Here is a 22676-nt window from a genome sequence, read left to right as displayed (position 1 = left end):
GGCCCAAGAGAGGGGCCTGTCCTGAAGAACTCAGGTCCCAGGCAGATTCGTACAAGGGGATGCAGCCAGCCAAATAGTCTAGACCTGAACCATCTAGAGCAGTGGTTCTCAACCTGTGGGTCCCCAGATGTTTTGGCTTTTAACTCCCAGATATCCTAACAGCTGGTAAACTAGCTGGGATTTCTGGGAGTTGTAGGCCAAAACACCAGGGACCCACAGGTTGAGAACCACTGATCTAGCGCTTTAACCAGCACTTTGAATTGTGCCCAGCACTTTGAAACAAGTAGACAGCCAGTGGAGCTGCTGCATCAGCGGGGTTGTTCTCTCACGGTAGCCAGCCCCAGTTAGCAAACTGCCTGCAGTTCTTTTGACTAGCTGAAGCTTTTGAGCACTCTTCAGAGGCAGCCCCACGTAGACAGGATGTAACTAAGGCATGTACCACCGTGACCAGATCTGGCTTCTCAAGGAATGGGCACAGTTGGTGCACAAGTTTTATCTGGGCCTCCAGGTTTTGAGTCCAGGATGACCTCCAAACTTCAGACCTGTGTTTTCAGGGGTAGTGTAACCCCATCCAGCACAGGCTGAATCCCTATTTCCTGATCTACCTTCCAATTGACCAGGAGTACTCATGTCTTGTGGGTCCCCAAGTGTTTTAGCCTACAACTCCCAGAAATTCTAGCTAGTTTACCAGCTATATGGATTTCTGGGAGTTGACAACCAAAACATTTGGGGACCCACAGGATGAGAACCACTGTTCTAGATTACGTTTCAATTTGTTTGCTCTCATCCAGTCCATTACTGATAGCAGACAGTGGTTTAGAGTCAAGACAGGTTCCTTGGCTTTAGGGAGTTGTAGCTTTATAAGGTATTTAGCCTTCTCTGTCAGAGTAACTCAACACCAAATTATACCTCCAATGATTCCACAACATTAAGCTGTATCAAACTGCATTAATGCTACAGTGTAGATGCACCTTAAGTTTCTTTGAACTGAAAAACTATGAACACTAAGTTTGGGAAGTTTCAGGCAAAGAAGTATATGATAGGGATTCCAGGGTGGAAACAGGTTGGGATGTCTATAACCTTAATAAGTTATCATTGATTTTCAGCTTTCTTTAAAATATTCCTGCTTCTCCCTAACCACTTTGCTCTTGTCTTGTGATTTTAATTCCAGTAATTCAGTTTAAATACCCTTTTCAGCCTCCTAGGATGTTTCCAGGATGCTGGGAAAATGGAGCCTGCTGGATCCCATCAGATGACACACAGCTACTTCCAGCGGGGCTCTGTCTTCCCAGCATCCTGGCAGCATACTATGATGGAGCCCTGGGAACACAGGAGGCTTCCCATGTTCTCATAGGATAAGCCAGGGAATGCACAGGGGGGAGCCGGGCGGCGACTCTTCCCCTGTGGGATGGGGAAAGCGGCGATGTGGGGCGTTTCCTCCACTTCCCACCAGATTTGTCCCGCTGCCCCATGGATGCCCCCGCTTTCCCCCAGCTTGAGGACTTCCGTCTGATGAGGTCCTCAGGAAAAGCAAATTATTTCCGCTTTTTTTCTGGTTCTGTGTTCTTCCTCATTTTTCCATTTTGACTTCACTTGAATGTTGCTTGACCACACATGTCTCACTTTTCATTTATAAATTTTTGGAGAATATGATGTTGTAGTAGTGTGCTATGTGTGTGAATGAAAATCAAGTCCTCTCTTTTGTTTTCTTTGTCTTTGTTTCTGTATGTGTGCACATGTAGATGTATGTAAGCTTAGTGTGACAGAAAGTCTTGGAGGCCCATTGTAACCCTTGATTTTTTGCTTATGTTTATCTGTGAGATCTGCCAAGTGAGTTTCATTCCTACAATATTAAATAGTATTTCATGTTGCTGCACTTATTCAAAATATCATCAAATATAAATTTATTCTCCTTGGTCCTACTTTTCTAACCCCCCACTTTAACTTGTGATATGTGCAAACTATATCCTTGTATATCCTCTGCAAACATTTAGAAACAAATGCAGTCATTGCTAATAGTCAACACGGATTTACCAAAAACAAATCATGCCAGATTAATCTGATCTCTTTTTTTGATAGAGTTACGAGTTGGGTCGATACAGGGAATGCCGTGGATGTAGCGTACCTAGATTTCAGTAAGGCCTTCGACAAAGTCCCTCACGACCTTCTGGCAAACAAACTAGTAAAATGTGTGCTAGACAAAACTACGGTTAGGTGGATCTATAATTGGCTAAGCAAACGAACCCAAAGGGTGCTCACCAATGCGTTGTCTTCACTTTGGAAAGAAGTCACGAGCGGAGTGCCGCAGGGTTCCATCCTGGGCCCGGTTCTCTTTAACATCTTTATTAACAACTTAGACGAAGGGTTAGAAGGCACGATCATCAAGTTTGCAGATGACACCAAACTGGGAGGGATAGCCAACACTCCAGAAGACAGGAGCAGAATTCAAAATGATCTTGACAGATGTCAGGACCCAGGCTGCAGAACACCAATAACCATGCGCAGAGGCCAGACTCTTTCTAATATCTTTATTAAAGAAATATATAAAAACAATAAAAACAAGTGAAGAATATAGTTCAGAAGCAGACCTTTCAGATGAGGTCAAATATAGTCCAGAAATGTATTGTCCAATATAAGATATTAGAGTTCAAAGTTTTAATCCACTTGACCGAAACACACACTTTGCCAAGCAATAGTGTGGGGAAATAACAGAGTCTTTATAGTCCAATGAAGCTTGACAACAAGGCTGGAATTAAACTTGATTCTTGACTTGATCCAAGACTTGAAATGAGGCAAACATGAAGCATGAAACAAAGTCCGTGGCAAAACGTGAAACAAGGCAAGGCTTGAAACTTGATCCGGGAAGCAAGGAACTGGGATTACGAAGTCCACACACGATCTCTCTCCTCAAGCTGATCAATTGACTCCGCAAAGTTCCCCTTGCGACAAACACCTATATTGGGTCTCGTTTTCCTGCCAACAGAACACTTTCCCTAGAGAACGAGAAGCGAAACCCAACTCTGTCCAGATGCATGACTCCTTAGAATTTCCCAAGGGAAGCAGACCTAATCAGCTAGTTGTTTGGCAGCGATTCTCAGGCTCCGGCGATTAGCCTCTCTGACTCCTCTATCTCTAGTATAATTGTCCCTCCGGGAAAATGGGGGGGAGTTCTGCCCAAGGCCTGTTTGGCTGAATTCTTGAGGGCAAACATCCTCCAGGTGGAGAGGCTCCGGCTCTGGCTGAACCGGCGAAAATCCCATGTTTTCCTCTTCGTCTGCCACAATAGTACTAGGAACAGGACTACAAGGCCCATGAGTCATCACAACAGACTAGAGAGATGGGCCGAAACTAACAAAATGAAGTTCAACAGGGATAAATGCAAGATACTTCATTTCGGCAGAAAAAATGGAATGCAAAGATACAGAATGGGGTACGCCTGGCTAGACAGCAGTACATGTGAAAAAGATCTTGGAGTCCTTGTGGACAACAAGTTAAACATGAGCCAGCAATGTGATGCGGCTGCTAAGAAAGCCAATGGGATTTTGGCCTGCATCAATAGGGGAATAGCGTCTAGATCCAGGGAAGTCATGCTCCCCCTCTATTCTGCCTTGGTCAGACCACACCTGGAACACTGTGTCTAATTCTGGGCACCGCAGTTGAAGGGAGATGTTGACAAGCTGGAAAGCGTCCAGAGGAGGGCAACTAATATGATCAAAGGTCTGGAGAACAAGCCCTATGAGGAGAGGCTTAAAGAACTGGGCATGTTTAGCCTGCAGAAGAGAAGGCTAAGAGGAGACATGATAGCCATGCACAAATATGTGAGGGGAAGTCATAGGGAGGAGGGAGCAAGCTTGTTTTCTGCTGCCCTGCAGACTAGGACACCGAACAACGGCTTCAAACTACAGGAAAGGAGATTCCACCTGAACATCAGGAAGAACTTCCTCACTGTGAGAGCTGTTTGGCAGTGGAACTCTCTCCCCCGGACTGTGGTGGAGGCTCCTTCTTTGGAGGCTTTTAAGCAGAGGCTGGATGGCCATCTGTCGGGGGTGCTTTGAATGCGATTTCCTGCTTCTTGGCAGGGGGTTGGACTGGATGGCCCATGAGGTCTCTTCCAACTCTACTATTCTATGATTCTATGATTCTATGATTGTTTGGGTTTGCTATGGCATTTGCTATGACATTTCACTATGGTGAAAAAAAATGCAAAATAACAAACAAATATCCACTTCCAAAAATATACTATAAAAAAGAGGAAAAGGATTACTTGTTCTTCTCTTTATGTTTATTTCTCTGGATATCCCATCTCTCTCTCAGGGACATGTATTTGGAAAAGTATAGTTTCAAACTGCAATGGAGGAGTGCTTAAAATATAAATGCAGTCTCCAAGTACAGTATAATAGAATCCGTTTGGGTGTTTGTTTCAGTCGATTTTGCTTAAAGAAAAGATGGTTCAATCCTATACTTTTCCTCTTTTAAAGGAAAACAGCAGGTTTTACTGCGTTCAATGAGACTGCAGCAATTCCCTAACTTGTATTTATTTTGCTGGCATATACACATCCATAAACAAAACCTTCCCCTATTTCCAAATAGATTTAAGGCTTAGGGAAACATGCCAGACTAAATGGATGCTGTCAGAGTCTTGCTGCTTTGTGGCACAATGGGGACAGAACTGGCATCTCAAAAGGGCACATTTTCTGATTTAGTTTCTTAGGTGGACTCTCCTGCTGACTCAGAGGGATAACTTTTTTGAGCAGTGAGGTGCAAATTCTCTCTCTGTGCCAGTTTCGATTGTCCAACTAAAACTCAGTTGTTATTATAGATCTGAAATAGGTCCAAAGTTCAAAAGTGATTTTGGCCATCAAGTAACCAATGCAATACCATTTTCTTACAGGAGTGTGCTTATGTTGAGTATTTTTTTTCAGTGTGTGTGTGTTGGGGGTGGGGGTCAGATTTACTTTTTCCATTCATATGCATTTTTTATTCAAACCTGATTAATTTTTCTTCAGTTCACACCAAACTACTATAACATTCATTTATCTTTTTTTCCTTTTTTCTTTTTTTCTTTTTCCCCCATTATTTGAAATGTATTTGTTGTACAATGCTTTTGACACGAAATAAATAAATTCATTTATTGTACTCTACTTCTTGATAGTATCAGTCAATTTATGATTCTTCTGCAAATTTGTTATAGAAATGTTGATGGGCAGGTGACACTTACAACAATTATACTGTTTTAGGATTCAGCTGAATATGAATATAAATAAGATTTGTTGCTAGTGTGCTAATTTTAGAGCCTGGGAAATTACCAAACAGTGTTGTCCTGTTCTTCTGAGGAACTTGGAAACTCACCTGTAAGAGGAATGACTATAAAGATAAATTGAAGCCATCTGTAATTAAGCAGCCATAGCAGGGAAAACTATGCACATAGATTTTCCTTGATCCCGGGAGTTTTATCCACATAACATCTATAAATATAGATATCAATACTATATGTAGAAAGAAAGGGTGGTGCAACAGAAGCAGGTATGGCATCAGAACTCCCTTCTTGCTCACATTTGTGTTTCATATAAGGAATCTGTTGGGGTGCTTTGAAGGCGATTTTCCTGCTTCTTGGCATGAGGTTGGACTGGATGGTCCAAGAGGTTTCTTCCAACTTTATGATTCTATAAATGGGGCATCTCATTCAAGTGAATAAAAAAGGGACATCAAATATACTTCTGATGTGTCATGAGTGTTATTTAATCAAAGTGCATAAACAAAAAGTCATCTTAAGAACACGGAAGAATAATCACCACCAACATCATCATTAGCATATTTATTTCTTATCATTTTCCCCATAGATCAATGCTGGGAACAATAACAGATCAAAATACATAATAATAAACTTTACAGTAGCTACTGTATATGTTTTTAAGGAAGAACTATTCTGATCATGATATAGTGAATTCTTTCCACATCTCCTTTAAAGTTGTGTTTGTGTTTGTTTGTTTGTGCGTTTGGGCTTTTTTTTTGGTTTTCCTCACTAAGGGAAGGAGGCAGAAATATCCTTCTATTCATTTCCCATCAGTTTGAAAATATGGCCATGAGAATTCAGAACTCCGAAAGGAATAAATTGACATGTGTTCTAGTTACATGTTTTGAATTATCAAGATCAATAATATTTTTTTCTTCCAAAAACTGTATTTAATTTATAACAAAAATATAATTACAGTGGTTGCTTGAATCTCTGGATTTATGATTTGACTATGCAGAATTTCACAGACTGCAATTTGTGATTTATTTTTATTTACTAATTAATCCTATTTGAATTACCTACTACTACTGCTACTAGGGGAATACAGATCAGCACGTATAAAAATCACATACTTATCTTATTCTAATTGGAAGATGATGATAATATAAAACTTTGCAGGAGATTAAAACCTGATATTTCTTTTATTTTGGTAAAAAAATTTAAAAAGTAAAAAAATACATGGAAAATGGGAGAACAATAAGGGTGAAGAGAAAGAAAGAAAAATGGAGAAAAAGAATGAAAGGAAAAAAGGGTGTGTGTGGGAAGGGTTGACTTCCATCTATTCCTTGGTGTTTGTATTGTGACTTTCTGTATTTTAGTATTTTATAGTCTAAACCGTCTTCTTCCCCTTTGTCTCTAATGTTTTCTTGTTGTTCTTATCATTTCAAATTATAAGTTACATTTTGAGTTGATTAAAATATTATTTTACTGTGTCCCAGTTCGTTTGTTTTTTCAGTAGACCTTGGTTCGGAGAGAGCCAGTAAGTTAATTTATCCATATTCATTATTTCTAAGACTTTATTTTGCCATTTGTCTCTTTTTGGTATTTCTTTTGACCTCCACTTCTTCGCATATGTTATTCTAGCTGCTATCGCCAGGTGGTTAAATAGAATCTCTTTATTTTCGTCTTTATCCAGATCCAACATTCCTAGCAAGAAATATTCTGGCTCCTTTTTAATGTTAGTCTTTAATATTTTTTGTATTTCTCCATGTATATCTTTCCAAAATTTTATAGCTTTTGGGCAGGTCCACCATGTATGAAAAAAAGTACCTACCTGTTGTTCACATTTCCAACATTTGTTGGAGGCATTTTTGTAAAATTTTGAATTTTTTTGTGGTGCAATATACCACCTATATATCATTTTATACCAATTCTCTCTTATGTTGAATGCATATGTATATTTGATTCCCTGATTCCAAATCTTTTCCCATTTTTCTAATTTTATTGGGTGTCCAATATTCGCTGCCCATTTGATCATACACTCTTTGATTTGCTCTGTTTCTGTAGTCCATTCTAATAATCTTTTGTATATTTTGGTAATTATTTTATTTTTAGATTTCATTATATTGTCCCAAAAAGAATCTTTTTCTGAGAAGCCTTTCTCTTTGTCTATTTTGTAAAATTCTTTGGTTTGTATGTAGTGGAGCCATGAGAAGTTGCTAAATTTTTGTTTAATTTCTTTTTCCTCTTTGAGTTCTGTATTTCCTCTGTTTTTCTTTAACATATCTCTGTAAGTCGGCCATATTTGCCATCCTAATTTCCTCCTTTGGAAGGCTTCTAGTGGTGAAACCCAAAGCGGTGTATTCCTATAAAATCTCTCCTTGTATCTTTCCCAAATTTTTATTAATCCTGCTCTTATATAATGATTTGTAAAATTCTTTCCAACCTTTTTTTTACCGTACCATGTGTACGCGTGCCAGCCTCTTCTCAGGTCCGCCCCGTCTAATGTCAGGATATTCCTTTTTTGTAGAGTAGTCCAATCCTTGACCCATACTAGTCCACAGGGTTCATAATACGATCTTAGGTCAGGGAGACCAAAGCCTCCTCTCTTTTTTTCATCTATTAAGTTTGTCCTTTAGATTCTCGGCTTTTTGCCTTGCCATATAAATTTCAATATATCTTTGTTCCACAAATTAAAAATGTTCATATTCCTGATGATCGGCAGAGATTGGAATAAATACAACATTTTAGGTAAAACATTCATTTTGATTAGTGAAATAGGGACAATTTTAGATACTTTCAATTTTCTAGATCTTTTTTTATTTCCTTCCATTTCTGGTCATAATTGTTTTTCAACAGCTGAGAGTTCTTTTCCATCAACATATATCCCAGGTATTGAATTTTGTCGACTATCTGGAATTCTGTTATTCTGGATAATTCTTCTCTTTTGTTTTGGGATATATTTTTAGTTAAAATCACAGTTTTTTCTTATTTATTCTTAATCCAGCCAATTTCCCATATTCTTCAATTTTATTAACCCAACTTTTTATATTTTCCAAAGGATTATTGATTATACAAATTAAATCATCGGCAAAAGCCCTTAATTTGTAGTTTTCTTTGTTTATTCTTAAGCCTTTTAGATTTGGGTCTTCCCTTATACTATTCAATAATATTTCCAGTCCCATGATGAACAGCAGAGGAGATAACAGACACCCCTGCCTTGTCCCTTTACAATATAAAAACTTTTGGATTCATGTGAATTTACCGTAATTTTAGCTTCTTGTCTTTCATATATTGCATTTATAGCGTTTGTAAATTGGTAGCCAAAATCCATTTCTTTTAGTAATAATTTTAAAAAGTCCCAATTCAGATTATCAAATGCTTTTTCTGCGTCCAAACTTAGTAGGGCTAATTCTTCTTGATTTTTTTTCATAGTATTCTATTGTATTTAGTATTATCCTCACGTCTTTAATTTGGCGATTTGGAAGGAAGCCTGTTTGTTCCTCTTTTATCCAATCTTTAAGGTAGTTCTTTAATCTTTCTGCCAAAATATTCGTAAAGATTTTATAATCCATATTCAAAAGTGATATGGGTCTGCAATTCTTTACATCTTTTGGGTCCTGATTTTCTTTGTGTAACATAATAATGTTAGCCTTTTTCCATGATTCAGGCAGTTTTTGTTGGTTTAGTATTCCATTCATTATCTTATGAAGATGTGGTATTAATTCCTCTGCCATTACTTTATATGTAGCCGAGAGACCATCGGGTCCAGGAGCTTTGCTTCTATCCATTTTCTTTATTGCCTTTTTTATTTCCTCTTCTGTTATTTCGTCGTTTAGACGTTGTCTTTGTTGGTCTGTTATTTTTGTATGTTTTGCCTATTCAAAAAGGACATAATGTCTTCTTTCTTTATTTGGTCTTTAGTATATAATTTCTTATAGTACTTGTAAAATTGATTTGTGAATTCTTGATCATTTGTAAAACGTTTCCCCTCTGACTCAATTTCCGTTACAATCTGAGCTTGCCTTTTCCCCCCCGGATTTTTCTTGATAACCATCTTCCTGGTTTGTTTTCAACCTGATATTTCTTCTGCTGGTTGTCGTTATAAATTATTTAGGTATTACATGTCTTAATTTCACCTTCTGTGCTAGGTGAACCCCATTACAACTATTCAGCGTCCTGTCTTGTGTTCAATTTACAGCTATGGAACAACTATTTTCATCTTGCCGTGGCCTTTATCACTCAGGATTCCTTGCAGCTTGAACACTTCTCTCATGCTAAATGCCTGAAGATCCTAAGCAAGTAAGTCTTCCCAGAAAATCCTTGTAAATCCATTTTATCATTTACACAAACTGTGATAAACTGTTTTCCATATTCCTCTACAGATACAGAGACATGCGACGATTAATTGGCTTTGCTATCCGTGACATGTGGTACAAACTTGGTAAGTAAACTAAGATGCTAGATGAACATTTCTGGAACATTTCTAATATAATCCTAGCATAATTTGTTTCAATTTTTTTGGTTGTTACAATCCTGCATCCTTGTTTGCAGTTTGTATGTCGTTTGGAAAGCAATATGCTTGGCATAACAGCTTAACATCTTCCAGTCTTTTCATTTGGGGGGGGGGGGAGAGGGGGGACATTAAAATAAAGGAAAAATAAAAAAGAGACTTTTTGTCAGAGAAGAAACTAGTAACAGGAAAAATTCCATTTGTAGTAAAAGCAGAGGCAGCCTTTGTCCTGAGCAGGATGATCCTGGATTTAACACACAATGACAAACAAGGAGCCACCTGCAAGAAAAATGTATAGACAACAAAAAAACAATGCTAACATACTCGACCTATAGAGGTCTTGGCAGATTAATAAAGGAGACCTTACTGTGGGTCATTCTGTATTTTTCTACTCGTCTTTTGTTTTAAATGCCTTTAAACTGTTTTGAATTATTTTTTCTTTAATAGGATTGCTTATTTGTGTTTGATTTTTTGTAATACAGTAGAGTCACACTTATCCAAGACTCACTTATCCAAAGATCTGGATTATCCAAGCCATTTTTGTAGTCAATGTTTTCAATATATCATGATATTTTGGTGCTAAATTCGTAAATACAGTAATTACAACATAACATTACTGCATATTAAACTACTTTTTCTATCAAATTTGTTGTACAACATGAGGTTTTGGTGCTTTATTTGTAAAATCATAACCTAATTTGATGTTTAATAGGCTTTTCCTTAATCCCTCCTTATTATTTAAGATATTTGCTTATCCAAGGTTCTGCTGGCCCGTTTAGCTTGGATAAGTGAGACTCTACTGTATTTTATTATTTTAATTTATTTTTATCCCACAGTTCTCCTTGCTCAGCAGGGCTCCTTAAAACTTCTGTACTTGCAAACCCTTTCTAGTCAAGAAATTTTATGTGACTCCAGAAATACAGGTATATAAAATAGGTATAAAATCAAACATTTTCTGATAATAAATCCACATTTGCAAAACTTGCTAAACAGGCTGATCTTCTCTTTTTATTAAGTACTGATGTACCATTTTCTGCAGAGTCCACCGCAAACAGTGCACTTTGCTGCAAACAGATTTGTGTAAATGAGTGGCATTTAGAAACCTTTTTTCCTCTTGCCAAATTTTTCATAACCCCAACACTGAGCTAAGGACTCCCTCCCCCTTTGGGGTCAGGACCCATAGTTTAAGAAGCACTTTATTACTTATTTATTCACGACATTTCTACCCCGCCTTTCTCTACATGAAGGGGAACCAAGGCGGCTTTACACATAGGCAACTATTTGATTCATTTAAAACAATGTATAATTAAAATGAACATTTAAATAGAATAATAAAACACATTAAAACAATTAGAAACATTTAAAACAATACAATCACAATTAATCACATCATCCACAAGCATAATCCTGGTGTTCCTACAGTCATTGTACGTTATTCCATATCTATCTATTGCACAAGTTCTCAAAAGGCTTGGTCACAAAGCCATGTTTTTACTCTCTTATGGAAGGTCAAGAGGGAAGGGGCTTATCTAATATCTGGGGGGGGGGGATTCCATAGCTGAGGGGCCACCACTGAGAAGGCCTTGGCTCTCGTCCCCACCAATCGCACCTGCAAAGGAAGTGGGACCGAGAGCAGGGCCTCCCTGGATGATCTTCAACTCCGAGATGGTTCTTAGAGGGAGATATATTTATACAGGTAAGTTGGGCCAGGACCATTTAGGGCTTTACAGGCTAAAACCAGCACTTTGAACTGGCATTCGGTGGAGCTGACGTAACAGGGGGGCTGTGTGCTCCTTGAACACCGCTCCAGTGAGCAGTCTGGCTGCTGCCCGTTGGACCATTTGAAGCTTCCTACCAGTCTTCAAAGGCAACCCCACATAGAACACGTTGCAGTACTCTATTCGGGATGTAACCAGAGTGTGGATTGCCGTGGCCAAGTCTGACTTTAACTGACAACAGAAGTAACATTTGGGACAAAATGAAGGCCTGTGACTCTAACTTTTCTCAATGAGACCTTTACTGTCCTGTATGATTTTTAACATCTTTGCTGGATGAAAAATCCAGTAAAGTTATGAAAACTTGCATGATGGAATTTGTACACTGATGTATACTTTAGTGAGTATTGCTGTATTTTGCTTCATGATCAATATGACTTCTCTTGAATATACTTCTTTTTTTAAATTGGAAATATCTGTAGCTGGTACTATGTATTCTCACTTATTGATATCTAGCCCAAGTTTGGAAAATTATCTTAATAAAGTAGTTAGCTGCAATTATCACTCCAAGGTAAATTCACATACAGTGAAGAAATGAATAGAAGTCCATGAGATCTCATGATAAAATTAATCAATGGCTCCAAAAGATTCTACTCCCTCTGCTTTTCTTTTAGTGCTGAAATGGATTGATTCAGATATCATTTTAAATTTTTAACAGTAACCCTTTACTTTTCTATTTTACAAAATTGCCTATTTATAATCTCTGTCCTGTGTATAGAACATGTATTTTAAAGAAATATATTTTAATATGTATCTTTTATAGAACTACATTTTAATATATGTGTTTATAGAATTTTTGCAATGTTTGTATGTTTTGACTGTGCCGTGACCCACCTTCAGCCATGAGGAGAGGCGGGTAAGAAACACAATAATAATAATAATAATAATAATAATAATAATAATAATAATAATAATAATAATAATAATAACTCCTTAAAGCACAGCAGACAAAAAAACAGTACAAGAAAACTGCACTACAAACTAGAGCTGACAGCTGGCACAACAAAACATTGCATGGAAAGTTCCTTGACAAAATTGAAGGAAAAGCTGACAAGGAGAAGACCTGGCTATGGCTCATGAATGGGACCCTGAAGGAGGAGACAGAAGGCCTGATTCTTGCAGCCCAGGAGCAAGCCATCAGGACAAATGCAATTTAGGCCAAGATCAAAAAATCAGCTGATGACCCAAAATGCAGACTGTGCAAGGAAGCTGACAAAACCATTGATCATATCCTCAGCTGCTGTAAGAAAATTGCACAGACTACAAACAGAGGCACAACTATGTGGCCTAGATGATTCATTGGAGCTTATGCCTCAAGTACCACCTCCCAGCAGTAAAGAACTGGTGGGATCACAAACCTGCAAAAGTATTGGAAAATGAACATGCAAAGATACTGTGGGACTTCCGAATCCAGACTGACAAAGTTCTGGAACACAACACACCAGACATCACAGTTGTGGAAAGGAAAAAGGTTTGAATCATTGATGTTGCCATCCCAGGTGACAGTCGCATTGACAAAAAAAAACAGGAAAAACTCAGCCGCTATCAGGACCTCAAGATTGAACTTCAAAGACTCTGGCAGAAACCAGTGCAGGTGGTCCCGGTGGTGATCGGCACATTGGGTGCCATGCCAAAAGATCTCAGCCGGCATTTGGAAACAATAGACATTGACAAAATTACGATCTGCCAACTGCAAAAGGCCACCCTACTGGGATCTGCACGCATCATCCGAAAATACATCACACAGTCCTAGACACTTGGGAAGTGTTTGACATGTGATTTTGTGAAACGAAATCCAGCATATCTATCTTTTTTGCTGTGTCATAATAAAAATAATGAACATGTAAAAAACTGTGGTCAGCAAAGAATACACTCAAAATTCTCAAAAGCAAGCTCAATGGAGGCAACACCATCAAGGCCATAAACACCTGGGCCGTACCTGTCATAAGATATACTGCTGGCATTATAAATTGAAAACAGGTGGAACTGGACAAGTTGGACAGAAAAACAAGTAAACTCATCCTCACAGTGATGTTGACAGGCTATATCTGCCTAGAAGATCTGGTGGCAGAGGGCTCTTACAAGTAAAACTAGCAGTTGAAGAAGAAAAACATGCACTGGCAAAATATGTAAAGAAAAATGAGGAACCTGCTTTGATTAAAGTAAAAAATCAGAAACCCCTCAAAGCACAGCAAAGAATCGGTACAAGAAAACTGTACTACAAACTAGAGCTGACAGCTGGCACAACAAAGCCTTGCATGGACAGGTCCTTGATAAAATTGAAGGAAAGGTTGATAAGGAGAAGACCTGACTACGGCTCATGAGTGGAACACTGAAGAAGGAGACAGAAGGCCTGATTCTTGCAGCCCAGGAGCAGGCCATCAGAACAAATGCAATTAAGGCCAAGATCAAAAAATCAGCCAGTGGCCCAAAATGCAGACTGTGGAAGGAAGCTGACAAAACTATTGATCATATCCCCAGCTGCTGTAAGAAAATTGCACAGACTACGGAGGCACAACTATGTGGCCCAAGTGATTCATTTGAATTTATGTCACAAGTACCACCTGCCAGCAGTAAAGAACTGGTAGGATCATAAACCTTCAAACGTAGTAGAAAATGAGACCTCCCGGTTGTGGAAAAGAAAAAAAGTTTGGATTATGGATGTCGCCATACCAGTTGACAGTCAAATTGACAAAAAAACAACAGGAAAAACTCAGCTGTTATCCGGACCTCAGGGTCGAACTGCAAAGGCTCTGGCATAAACCAATACAGGTGGTCCCGGTGGTAATTGGCACACTGGGTACCATGCCAAAAGATCTCAGCCAGCATTTAAAAACAATAAACATTGACAAAATTATCATCTGTCAACTGCAAAAGGTCACCTTACTGGGATCTGCACACATTATCCGAAAATACATTGCACAGTCCTAAACACTTGGGAAGTATTCGACTTGTGATTTTGTGATATGAAATCCAGCATATATATCTCATTTGTTGTGTCACACTATGTTTTTGTGTCAACAATAATAATAATTAATATAGTTACTTTTAAAAAATGCTAGCCTCTATAGAACACACTCTCCTGCCATCTACCTCGTTTTTGCATTGACTCACAAAAGGTATAATATGATCCATCCCTTGAACCATGGTATATTCCATCTCTACCAGTTAGTGAGGCACAGAAGTTACCTGGATTAAAACTGTTCATCTAAGTAATATGCCTTTTAAGTCTATTTATCACATTAAGATACCTTTTTTGATGTATTAATCATACCTATGGCATTCAGAAGAATGGATGAGTTCTATTCAGAAACAGATGAGGCATATAGATTCCCAGTTGCCCCTCGGAATTAAACCATTGTTAGATGTTAAGTCTGTGCAGGAATGAAACGGCCACAAGGGATGGGCTGAAGAAAAAAAATTCTAAGCTTGGTTCAATTCAATTACCTAGAATTCAGCAGGGAATTCACCTGTGAGCTGGCCCACATTATAATTGTAATTTGTGGTAGGTGTTTCCTTGCTATTCCATTCTTTTCTCGCAAAATAAGCCATCACAAAATAAAGCCTGTAACACGTTTTCCTTTTCATCCCTGGGCTCCCTTTACTTAAAAGTTAAGAAGCAGACAAGAATGAAGATTTAAAAAGAGCAAACACGAACTATTCTGAAAATGCCAGTTTATATTACCAGTGCAATCCTATGCATGTCTATTCGGAATAAGCACTGGTGCACTGAAAAACATGTACTCTCAGGTACATTCGTACAGCTTAATCAGTGTGGATTCCTGTGGGACAGCAAGGAAAATCTTGTCATTTCTAATTTTGCTTACTAAATAATAGCCTTTTGTTTCATAACCTTCCTTTGTTTCTGCTTAGATCAAAGATCCTCTTTCTTAGGACTAGATATCGTAGCAATAACGGAGTGAATAAACATTATTTTTATTTTCATAGTTGTTTCCTCCTTGTTGCTACTGTTTTTTACATCCAGATGGAAATGTAGTTTTATTTCAGTTGAATTTTAATAAGATACTTACAATAAAAGATGTTTTGATTAGAAATTACTGTGCTCTGCTGACAAGCAACAATGATAAAAATTACAAAAGCAGCTGTTCAATCTCCAGTTGAAATGAGAAGAACAAGATTTCTGTCCCACACACATTTTAAAATCCCTAAAGTAAGTATTGGGATGAGAATAGCTTAGCTTTATGATGATACAGCGGAGACACTGTGTTCTATTTACATTATATGCATTTGCCTTTGATATAGTAGCTGTTTATTTAAGACATTGTTTTCTGAACTTTGGCTTTCCAGGTATTTTGGTCTTTAATGTGTTGTCGAAGGCTTTCATGGCCGGGATCATAGGGTTGTTGTATGTTTTCCGGGCTGTATGGCCATGTTCTAGAAGTATTCTCTCCTGACGTTTACCCACATCTATGGCAGGCATCCTCAGAAGTTGTGAGGTATGGAGAAACTAAGCAAGGAAGGTTTATATATATATCTGTGGAAAGTCCAGTGTTAGAGAAGAACTCTTTGTCAGTTGGAGGCCAGTGTGAATGTTGTAGTTAATCACCTTAATTAGCATTGAATAGCTTCATCTCCTGCCTGGGGGCATCCTTTGTTCGGAGTCGTTAGCTGCCCATGGTTCCCATGTCTGGAACTCCTCTGTTTTCAGAGTGTTGCTTCTTGTTTACTGTTCTGCTTTTTGAGTTTTTTAATGCTGGTAGCCAGATTTTGTTCATTTTCATGGTTTCCTCCTTTCTGCTGAAGTTGTCCACATGCTTGTGAATTTCAATGGCTTCTTTGTGTAGTCTGACATGATAGTTGTTGGAGTGGTCCAGCATTTCTGTGTTCTCAAATAATATACTGTGTCCAGGTTGGTTCATCAAGTACTCTGCTATAGCTGATTTCTCTGTTTGAGTTAGTCTGCAGTGCCTTTCATGTTCTTTGATTTGTGTTTGGGCACTGTGTTTGGTGGTCCCTGCAGAGGTGAGAGGATCCCTCTTGTCCTTTGCTGACCATAGCAATTGTTGGATTTTCTTTGTGGGTCTGTAGATAGTTTGTAGGTTGTGCTTCTATGTGGTCAGTGGTTCCCTTGATGTATGGTAAGAACACCTTTCCTCTGGGTGGATCTTTGTCTTGACTCTCATGGCTTGTTCTTGGCCTTGCAGCTCTTCTGATGTCTGTGGTGGAGTATCCATTGGCCTATAGAGCCCAGTTTAGGTGGTTTAGTTCACCTTGGAGGAGGTGAGGTTCGCAGATTCTTTGTGCATGGTCTGTCAGGGCTTTGATTGTGCTTCTTTTTTGACTTGGGTGATGGCTGGAGTTTTTATGAAGGTTTCTATCTCTGTGTGTAGGTTTTCTGTAAACTGTGTGGCCCAATTGTTGATTGGGTCACCAATTGTCTCACCACTAGCTATTTTCAGTGGGACAATGGATTCTATGAACAGAAAGATGGAGTGGCCATGGGGAGCCCTCTCAGCCCAGTAGTAGCAAATTTCTATATGGAACACTTTGAAAAACAGGCCCTAGAAACAGCGCCAAAAAAGCCAACTATGGTTCAGATATGTTGATGACACCTTCACCATTTGGAGCCATGGGGAAGAGGAACTTAGCAAGTTCCTGGACCACCTCAACAGCATCCACCCAAACATCCAATTCACCATGGAAAAAGAAAAAGGAAGGAAAACTGCCATTTCTAGATGTTCTGGTCATCTGCAAACCTATTCAACAATTCTACAATCAATAAACTCGTGTTTAGCTACACTTCAATTTGGCCATATTTATATGTTTTATAGGGTTGAAGGAAATAAAAATTGCCAGACTTAAAAAAGGGGGTTTAAAGTACAAAGAGGGAGGGGAGAGAGACTAGAATGAGAATCATGAGGTTTGTTAAGGTATTCATATATTCTTCTCCTTTCCTGATCCCATTGAACATCATCCTTTTGGCATTCAAAGTAGGATGGCATACTACAGAGGAGGCATTGGCATATCTGGGTATCTAAGCAAGTCGCTTTTATTCGTTCTTCTTATACCAGTATAGCCAGCGTTCTGTATCCACAGATTTCACCAAAACACTGCTTAATTTTTTTAAATGCCAAATACAAACCTTGATCTTGCCAGGTATATAAGGAACTTGATTTTGGTATTCATGGGGAGTCCTGGAACCAAACTCCAGCAGATACCAAGAGTCCACTGTATACAACTTTGGACAGGTAGGGTTCTCTCACAGTTCACAATTATAGTACTAGGATCCCACTGTAACTGTCATCGCAACATCCTATGGAATTCTAGAATTTGTAGTTTAGGGAGGAAACTTTGTTCAGGGAATTCTAATTACAAAGCCATGGCAGTTAAAGAGAGATCAAAGTGCTGTGAAATGGCTCCTTGAAAAATGTGGCTTAGCATACTCATGAAAGTGCTGCCATTCTGTTATATTACAAGGTGCCTCCTGCTAGCTATACGTAATGCAACAAATCAAACCTAAAGTAGCCCAAACGTTTTTCTTTTCATCTGCCTTCTTTAAAGCGTTAGGCATTATTTAGCACTGCCAGAGGGAAAATATTAAAAGTGACAAAAATATTTCCCCCCTTACTGGATTTTGGTTTTCCCCTGAAAAATGCCATGTTTGAGAAAAAAACTAGCTTACTGTTAGAGATGACATTTGCAATCTAATTTCTTGGGGTTTTTTATTGTCTGACATAATTGCAAATGTCTCCTTAGGCAGACTTTGATGGCTCACTATTTCACGTGGCTTTTAAGTCATTGTGCCACCTCTATAATAGAGTTACCAGGACACTATTTCTATTCTGAGCTTTCTAATGGTAGGCATTATTCATCGAGGGATGAAGGCAGATAAGTTTTGTCCATTGTGGTGAAGACAAGAGAACATGTCTAATGGCTACTGTAAAACGTTCTCTGATAGATTGGTTTTGATGGGAAGGGGTGAGGAAATATATTGTTTCCAATTATTTTATTTCCCAAGCATACTCAGCAGTGCAGTATTTGAAACTGTAACACTGACTGCCTGTGAAAGTCTGAGTTCATTAGGCCGTTTTACCTGATCGCTTGAGGTGGCATTAGACCTCATATCGTGAATTGTGGATGTATTGTAGCAGCAATAGACTCTAAAGTCTTGTGAAATTGAACCATAATGGTGATGTTTAAACTATTTATATAATGCTATATATGATATTATGAATCATAATGGTCAGCATGTTATGCTTTGTGCAAAGTGCTCAATAGGGTTCACATATGCTCAACTGTGCAAAAGGTGCAGTGTTATTATGCCCAGGGGCAGCGTGTGGCCAACACTGGGAGATATCGGCCTGGATGTAGCAATGTAAAAATCTCCCAGTCTTGACATTGTGGAATAATTTTGAATCTCTTTTGTATTTTCTTCCCATCCTTGTTCTGTTTTGGATCACAAGACTTGGACCCATTAGAATTAGTATTTTTTTACACATTTTCTTCAAATCTGCATTTTTAAAGGTTACACAGTATTTTCTCATTACAATATGCATGTTTCAAAAATTTACAGTTTGTTTTGCATGTATTAACAATGTGCCTGTGTGCAAGGTGAGATATGAATTTTCTTGCATCAAGTATTAAGAGATGCACAAATGTGACTTTTGTTGACTCTTTCTAATCTAGTTAAATTTCTTTCCATCCCTATTTGAAAAAAAATAATAATGACTGAAGTAAAAAAATGAACCAATATATGCTTAGGGATAACACGTCTACCTGTTTTGCTTTCTCTTACATCTCTTTTAAATGTAAGTTATTTCTCATTGTCTTTATAAAGATATATGTAAATTAGGTTCTTATGGGAGAAAAATGAATCAAATTATTATTATTACTATTATTATTATTCATCTTATGTATACCCTACCTTCCTTCTTGAGGGGACTCAAGGCAGCTAAAAGTCACACACTTAGATCAATTTAAAACAAAGCAAACACATTAAAAGAATTAAACAATATTGTGTGTGTTAGGCAAGAAATACAGTTAAAATACAATTAATACCATTAAAATGCATTTTTAAAACACCCGATCCCTCCAAAAGTTCCACCCACAACGTGTCCCTTATCCTTAAAGCCCCACCCACCTTCATTTACTTGAATCAGGTCTTCTAAGCCTGGAAAGGACCCTGTAATATTTCCTTGTATGTAACTTATCAGAAAAGAAAGAAGCAATTCCCTGCATTCAATATCATGAATTTGGTTAATTGTATAGGAATTCACACCTAGAGTTTTAGATGCTTAGTATTGAAATCCCTTTGACTGGTGGAATAAATCTGTCAACTACTCTTCTCCCTCCCCTTGCTCTCAGATTTAAAATATCTGGTTCTTTTTTCTCTTACTTGTGAAGACATTTAAAATTTTGATGAGTTCATTTAAAAAAAATTAAATCCTCACTTGTCTCCAGCTATAAGTAATGTTCTAATTCAGTACATTATACTAGCTCTTAAAAATCAGAGGAATAGACATGAATCCTATCTAAAGCTTAACGCAGAGAATGTTCAGAAGTTATTGAACTTCTTTGGAAAGGAATTTAGACACAGATTTGGTAGTTTACTGAGGATGTATACTATGACCAGAATAATATAGTCTGTGTTTTTGCTGTTTGTCTTATTTGATGCTACCCCAAGGCTTTAGTCATGCTGGTAATCACCACATGTATTCTCCTATATTGTGGTCAATAGTGAAAGCTGTAAATAATTGGTAAGAGGACACCCTTTTGGTAGTAGTTTGTTTCTCAAATGACAGTTTTGAATCATCAGTATCTAACACTGTAGACACTGTAAGCACTAAAGCATGTCTGTTCCAAAATTAGACACCATAGGGAAGGGAAATGTAGGTTACAATCTTAAATGTTTTTGTAGTGAATTTTGAAAGAAGAGTAATTATAAACCCATAACTGAAATAAAATAGATCGATATTATTGATCAATCTCTCTTCAATTTTCTTTTTTGCATAATTTCAGGGCAGAATAAGATCCGCTTCATCCCAGGAATGGTTGGACCAATCTTAGAAATGACCCTTATTCCAGAAGCTGAGCTACGGAAAGCCACCATCCCAATCTTTTTTGACATGATGTTGTGTGAATATAGAAACACTGGAGAATTCAGAAAGGTGACATCAGTTTTGCACTTTATTTTGCTTAAAAAGCAACAGTCGCAGCTTACTGTGTTGTATAAAGAGATACTTGGGACATTTGACATTCTCTGTGAAAATATGAGGGTAGGGGAAGGCAAGGGGAGAGTTCTAATACATTTGATTACGTTTATTGGAAGTGACTTGATCTGACCTTTTGCTATCAAAATGATATGTCTTTCTACTGAAATGTGTGATCTATGATGGCATCCTTGAGGTACCATAGAATTATAAATAAGTCAAGTATAAATAGAATATACTGAAGATTCTGCCCCATGAATATTTTGCAAGGAATGAAATGAATTATAAAGATGTTAGATCTGTGTCAGGCTCCCCTGGTTCGGTTCAGAGCCTGATTCTGTGATTTGATTGTACCTTGATTAATTTTCAGAGATGGTCACAAATCCAAATCAAAGTTCTGTTTTGTGTGTGTGTGTGTATGTGTGTGTGCACGCATGCCAGCTACCTTTGAAGTTCTTTTTTCCCCATAAAATAATATTTTAAATAACTTTATTTATATTCCATTATATCTCCCTGGAGGGACGCAGAGCAGATTACAATATACACATTCAATACCTTTTTTATACAATGAACAACAACAACAATGGTCACGTAAAGCGTTTACATTATCAGTTATCCTACCAGTTCATTCTGCATTCCGGTGTTTGTGATGTGCCCATTCTGCTTATTTATCAGAGACTACCTTTGTATGTTTAACTGACACAGTTTATCTGACTGTATATATACAGTCAGATATATGAAGAAGTAGAGAGAAGGGGAGAGAGAGTGGGGGGGGGAGGAATGGGAGAGAAGGTAAAATATCATTTCTAAGTGGGCATGGTTCCGCTTATTTTTGAGGCACCGCACTTCTCAAGTGCCTAATAAAGTCTTCAAGATTCAGGTATAACTTTCAGTGAAGAATGCAGGTAAAGACCATAAGCAGTGGAAGGAGCTGAAGCATACGAAGATATAGTTTAGTGGGCCTGGTATAGGGAAGCACAACAATTGACTTAATTAGTAAATAAAGAGCTGCTGTGCAGGTTGAGTATCCCTTGTCCAAAATGGGACCAGGAGGATTTTGGATGTTTTTGGATTTTGGACAATTTGCTTATACCTAATCCTGGAGGTGCGTCAAAGCCAGAACACAAAATCCATTGATGTTTCATACACACCTTAGACGCATAGTCTGAATGTAATTACATACACAATACTTTTTATATTTTGTGCTCAAAACAGAGGCTTGAGCACGCAGTGTATTTTAAACCATGAGAAAGCCAAGGAGTCACTATCTCGGCCACCCATGTGGACAATTTCAGATTTTGGGGCACTCTGGTTTTCCAGATTAGAGATTCTTAACCAGTATAAGATAAATCTAACAAAAGACCTCAAATCTGCATAAAAGAACGGAATGTATATGTAAGTAACCTCACACCATCCATCCCAGCAAACACTGTTTGGAGAGTGCTGGTAAGAATCTTGCATCAGACTGGAAACTAGAGTGCTATGTGAGCAAAGAGTAGATCCACTCCTCCTTCTCCTTACCACCATACCCACTGTCTCCTTTTCTTTATATGGTGCTATTGAAGACACACTGCTTGGCCTGTCTTCTTCTACAGATTGGGCCAGATCACTTCAGACTACACTTGATTCAATCAGGTTGATCTGACCTAATTTAAATGGTTCAGCTTGACTCAACTCAGTTTGAATTTAGAGATGTATACAAAGCAGCATGCATCACCAATTAAAGTGAAACATTTAAATGTTATTGGGAAGCAAGGTGTGAATATGACTTGTATAAAGAGTACAGTAGAGTCTCACTTATCCAACATAAACGGGCCGGCAGAACGTTGGATAAGCGAATATGTTCGATAATAAGGAGAGATTAAGGAGAATCCTATTAAACACCAAATTAGGTTATGATTTTACAAATTAAGCACCAAACCATCATGTTTTACAACAAATTTGACAGAAAAAGTAGTTCAATATGCAGTAATGCTATGTAGTAA

At 38.0% G+C, this 22676-nt stretch overlaps 1 protein-coding gene across 1 annotated transcript in view; it reads left to right on the top strand.

Moving 5' to 3' along the window:
• dock2 (dedicator of cytokinesis 2) overlaps positions 1–22676 on the top strand; it is a 377601-nt gene that overhangs the window by 277439 nt on the left and 77486 nt on the right. Inside the window, exons 31-33 of the mRNA XM_008104636.3 lie at positions 9435–9535; positions 9619–9677; positions 20501–20649. Of these exons, the coding sequence (XP_008102843.1) occupies positions 9435–9535; positions 9619–9677; positions 20501–20649 (309 nt within the window). The remainder of the gene's footprint in view (positions 1–9434; positions 9536–9618; positions 9678–20500; positions 20650–22676) is intronic.

Source organism: Anolis carolinensis, chromosome 2 (assembly GCF_035594765.1).
Source record: "Anolis carolinensis isolate JA03-04 chromosome 2, rAnoCar3.1.pri, whole genome shotgun sequence".
NCBI lineage: Eukaryota > Metazoa > Chordata > Lepidosauria > Squamata > Dactyloidae > Anolis > Anolis carolinensis.
This window is presented reverse-complemented; position numbering and strand designations above follow the sequence as displayed.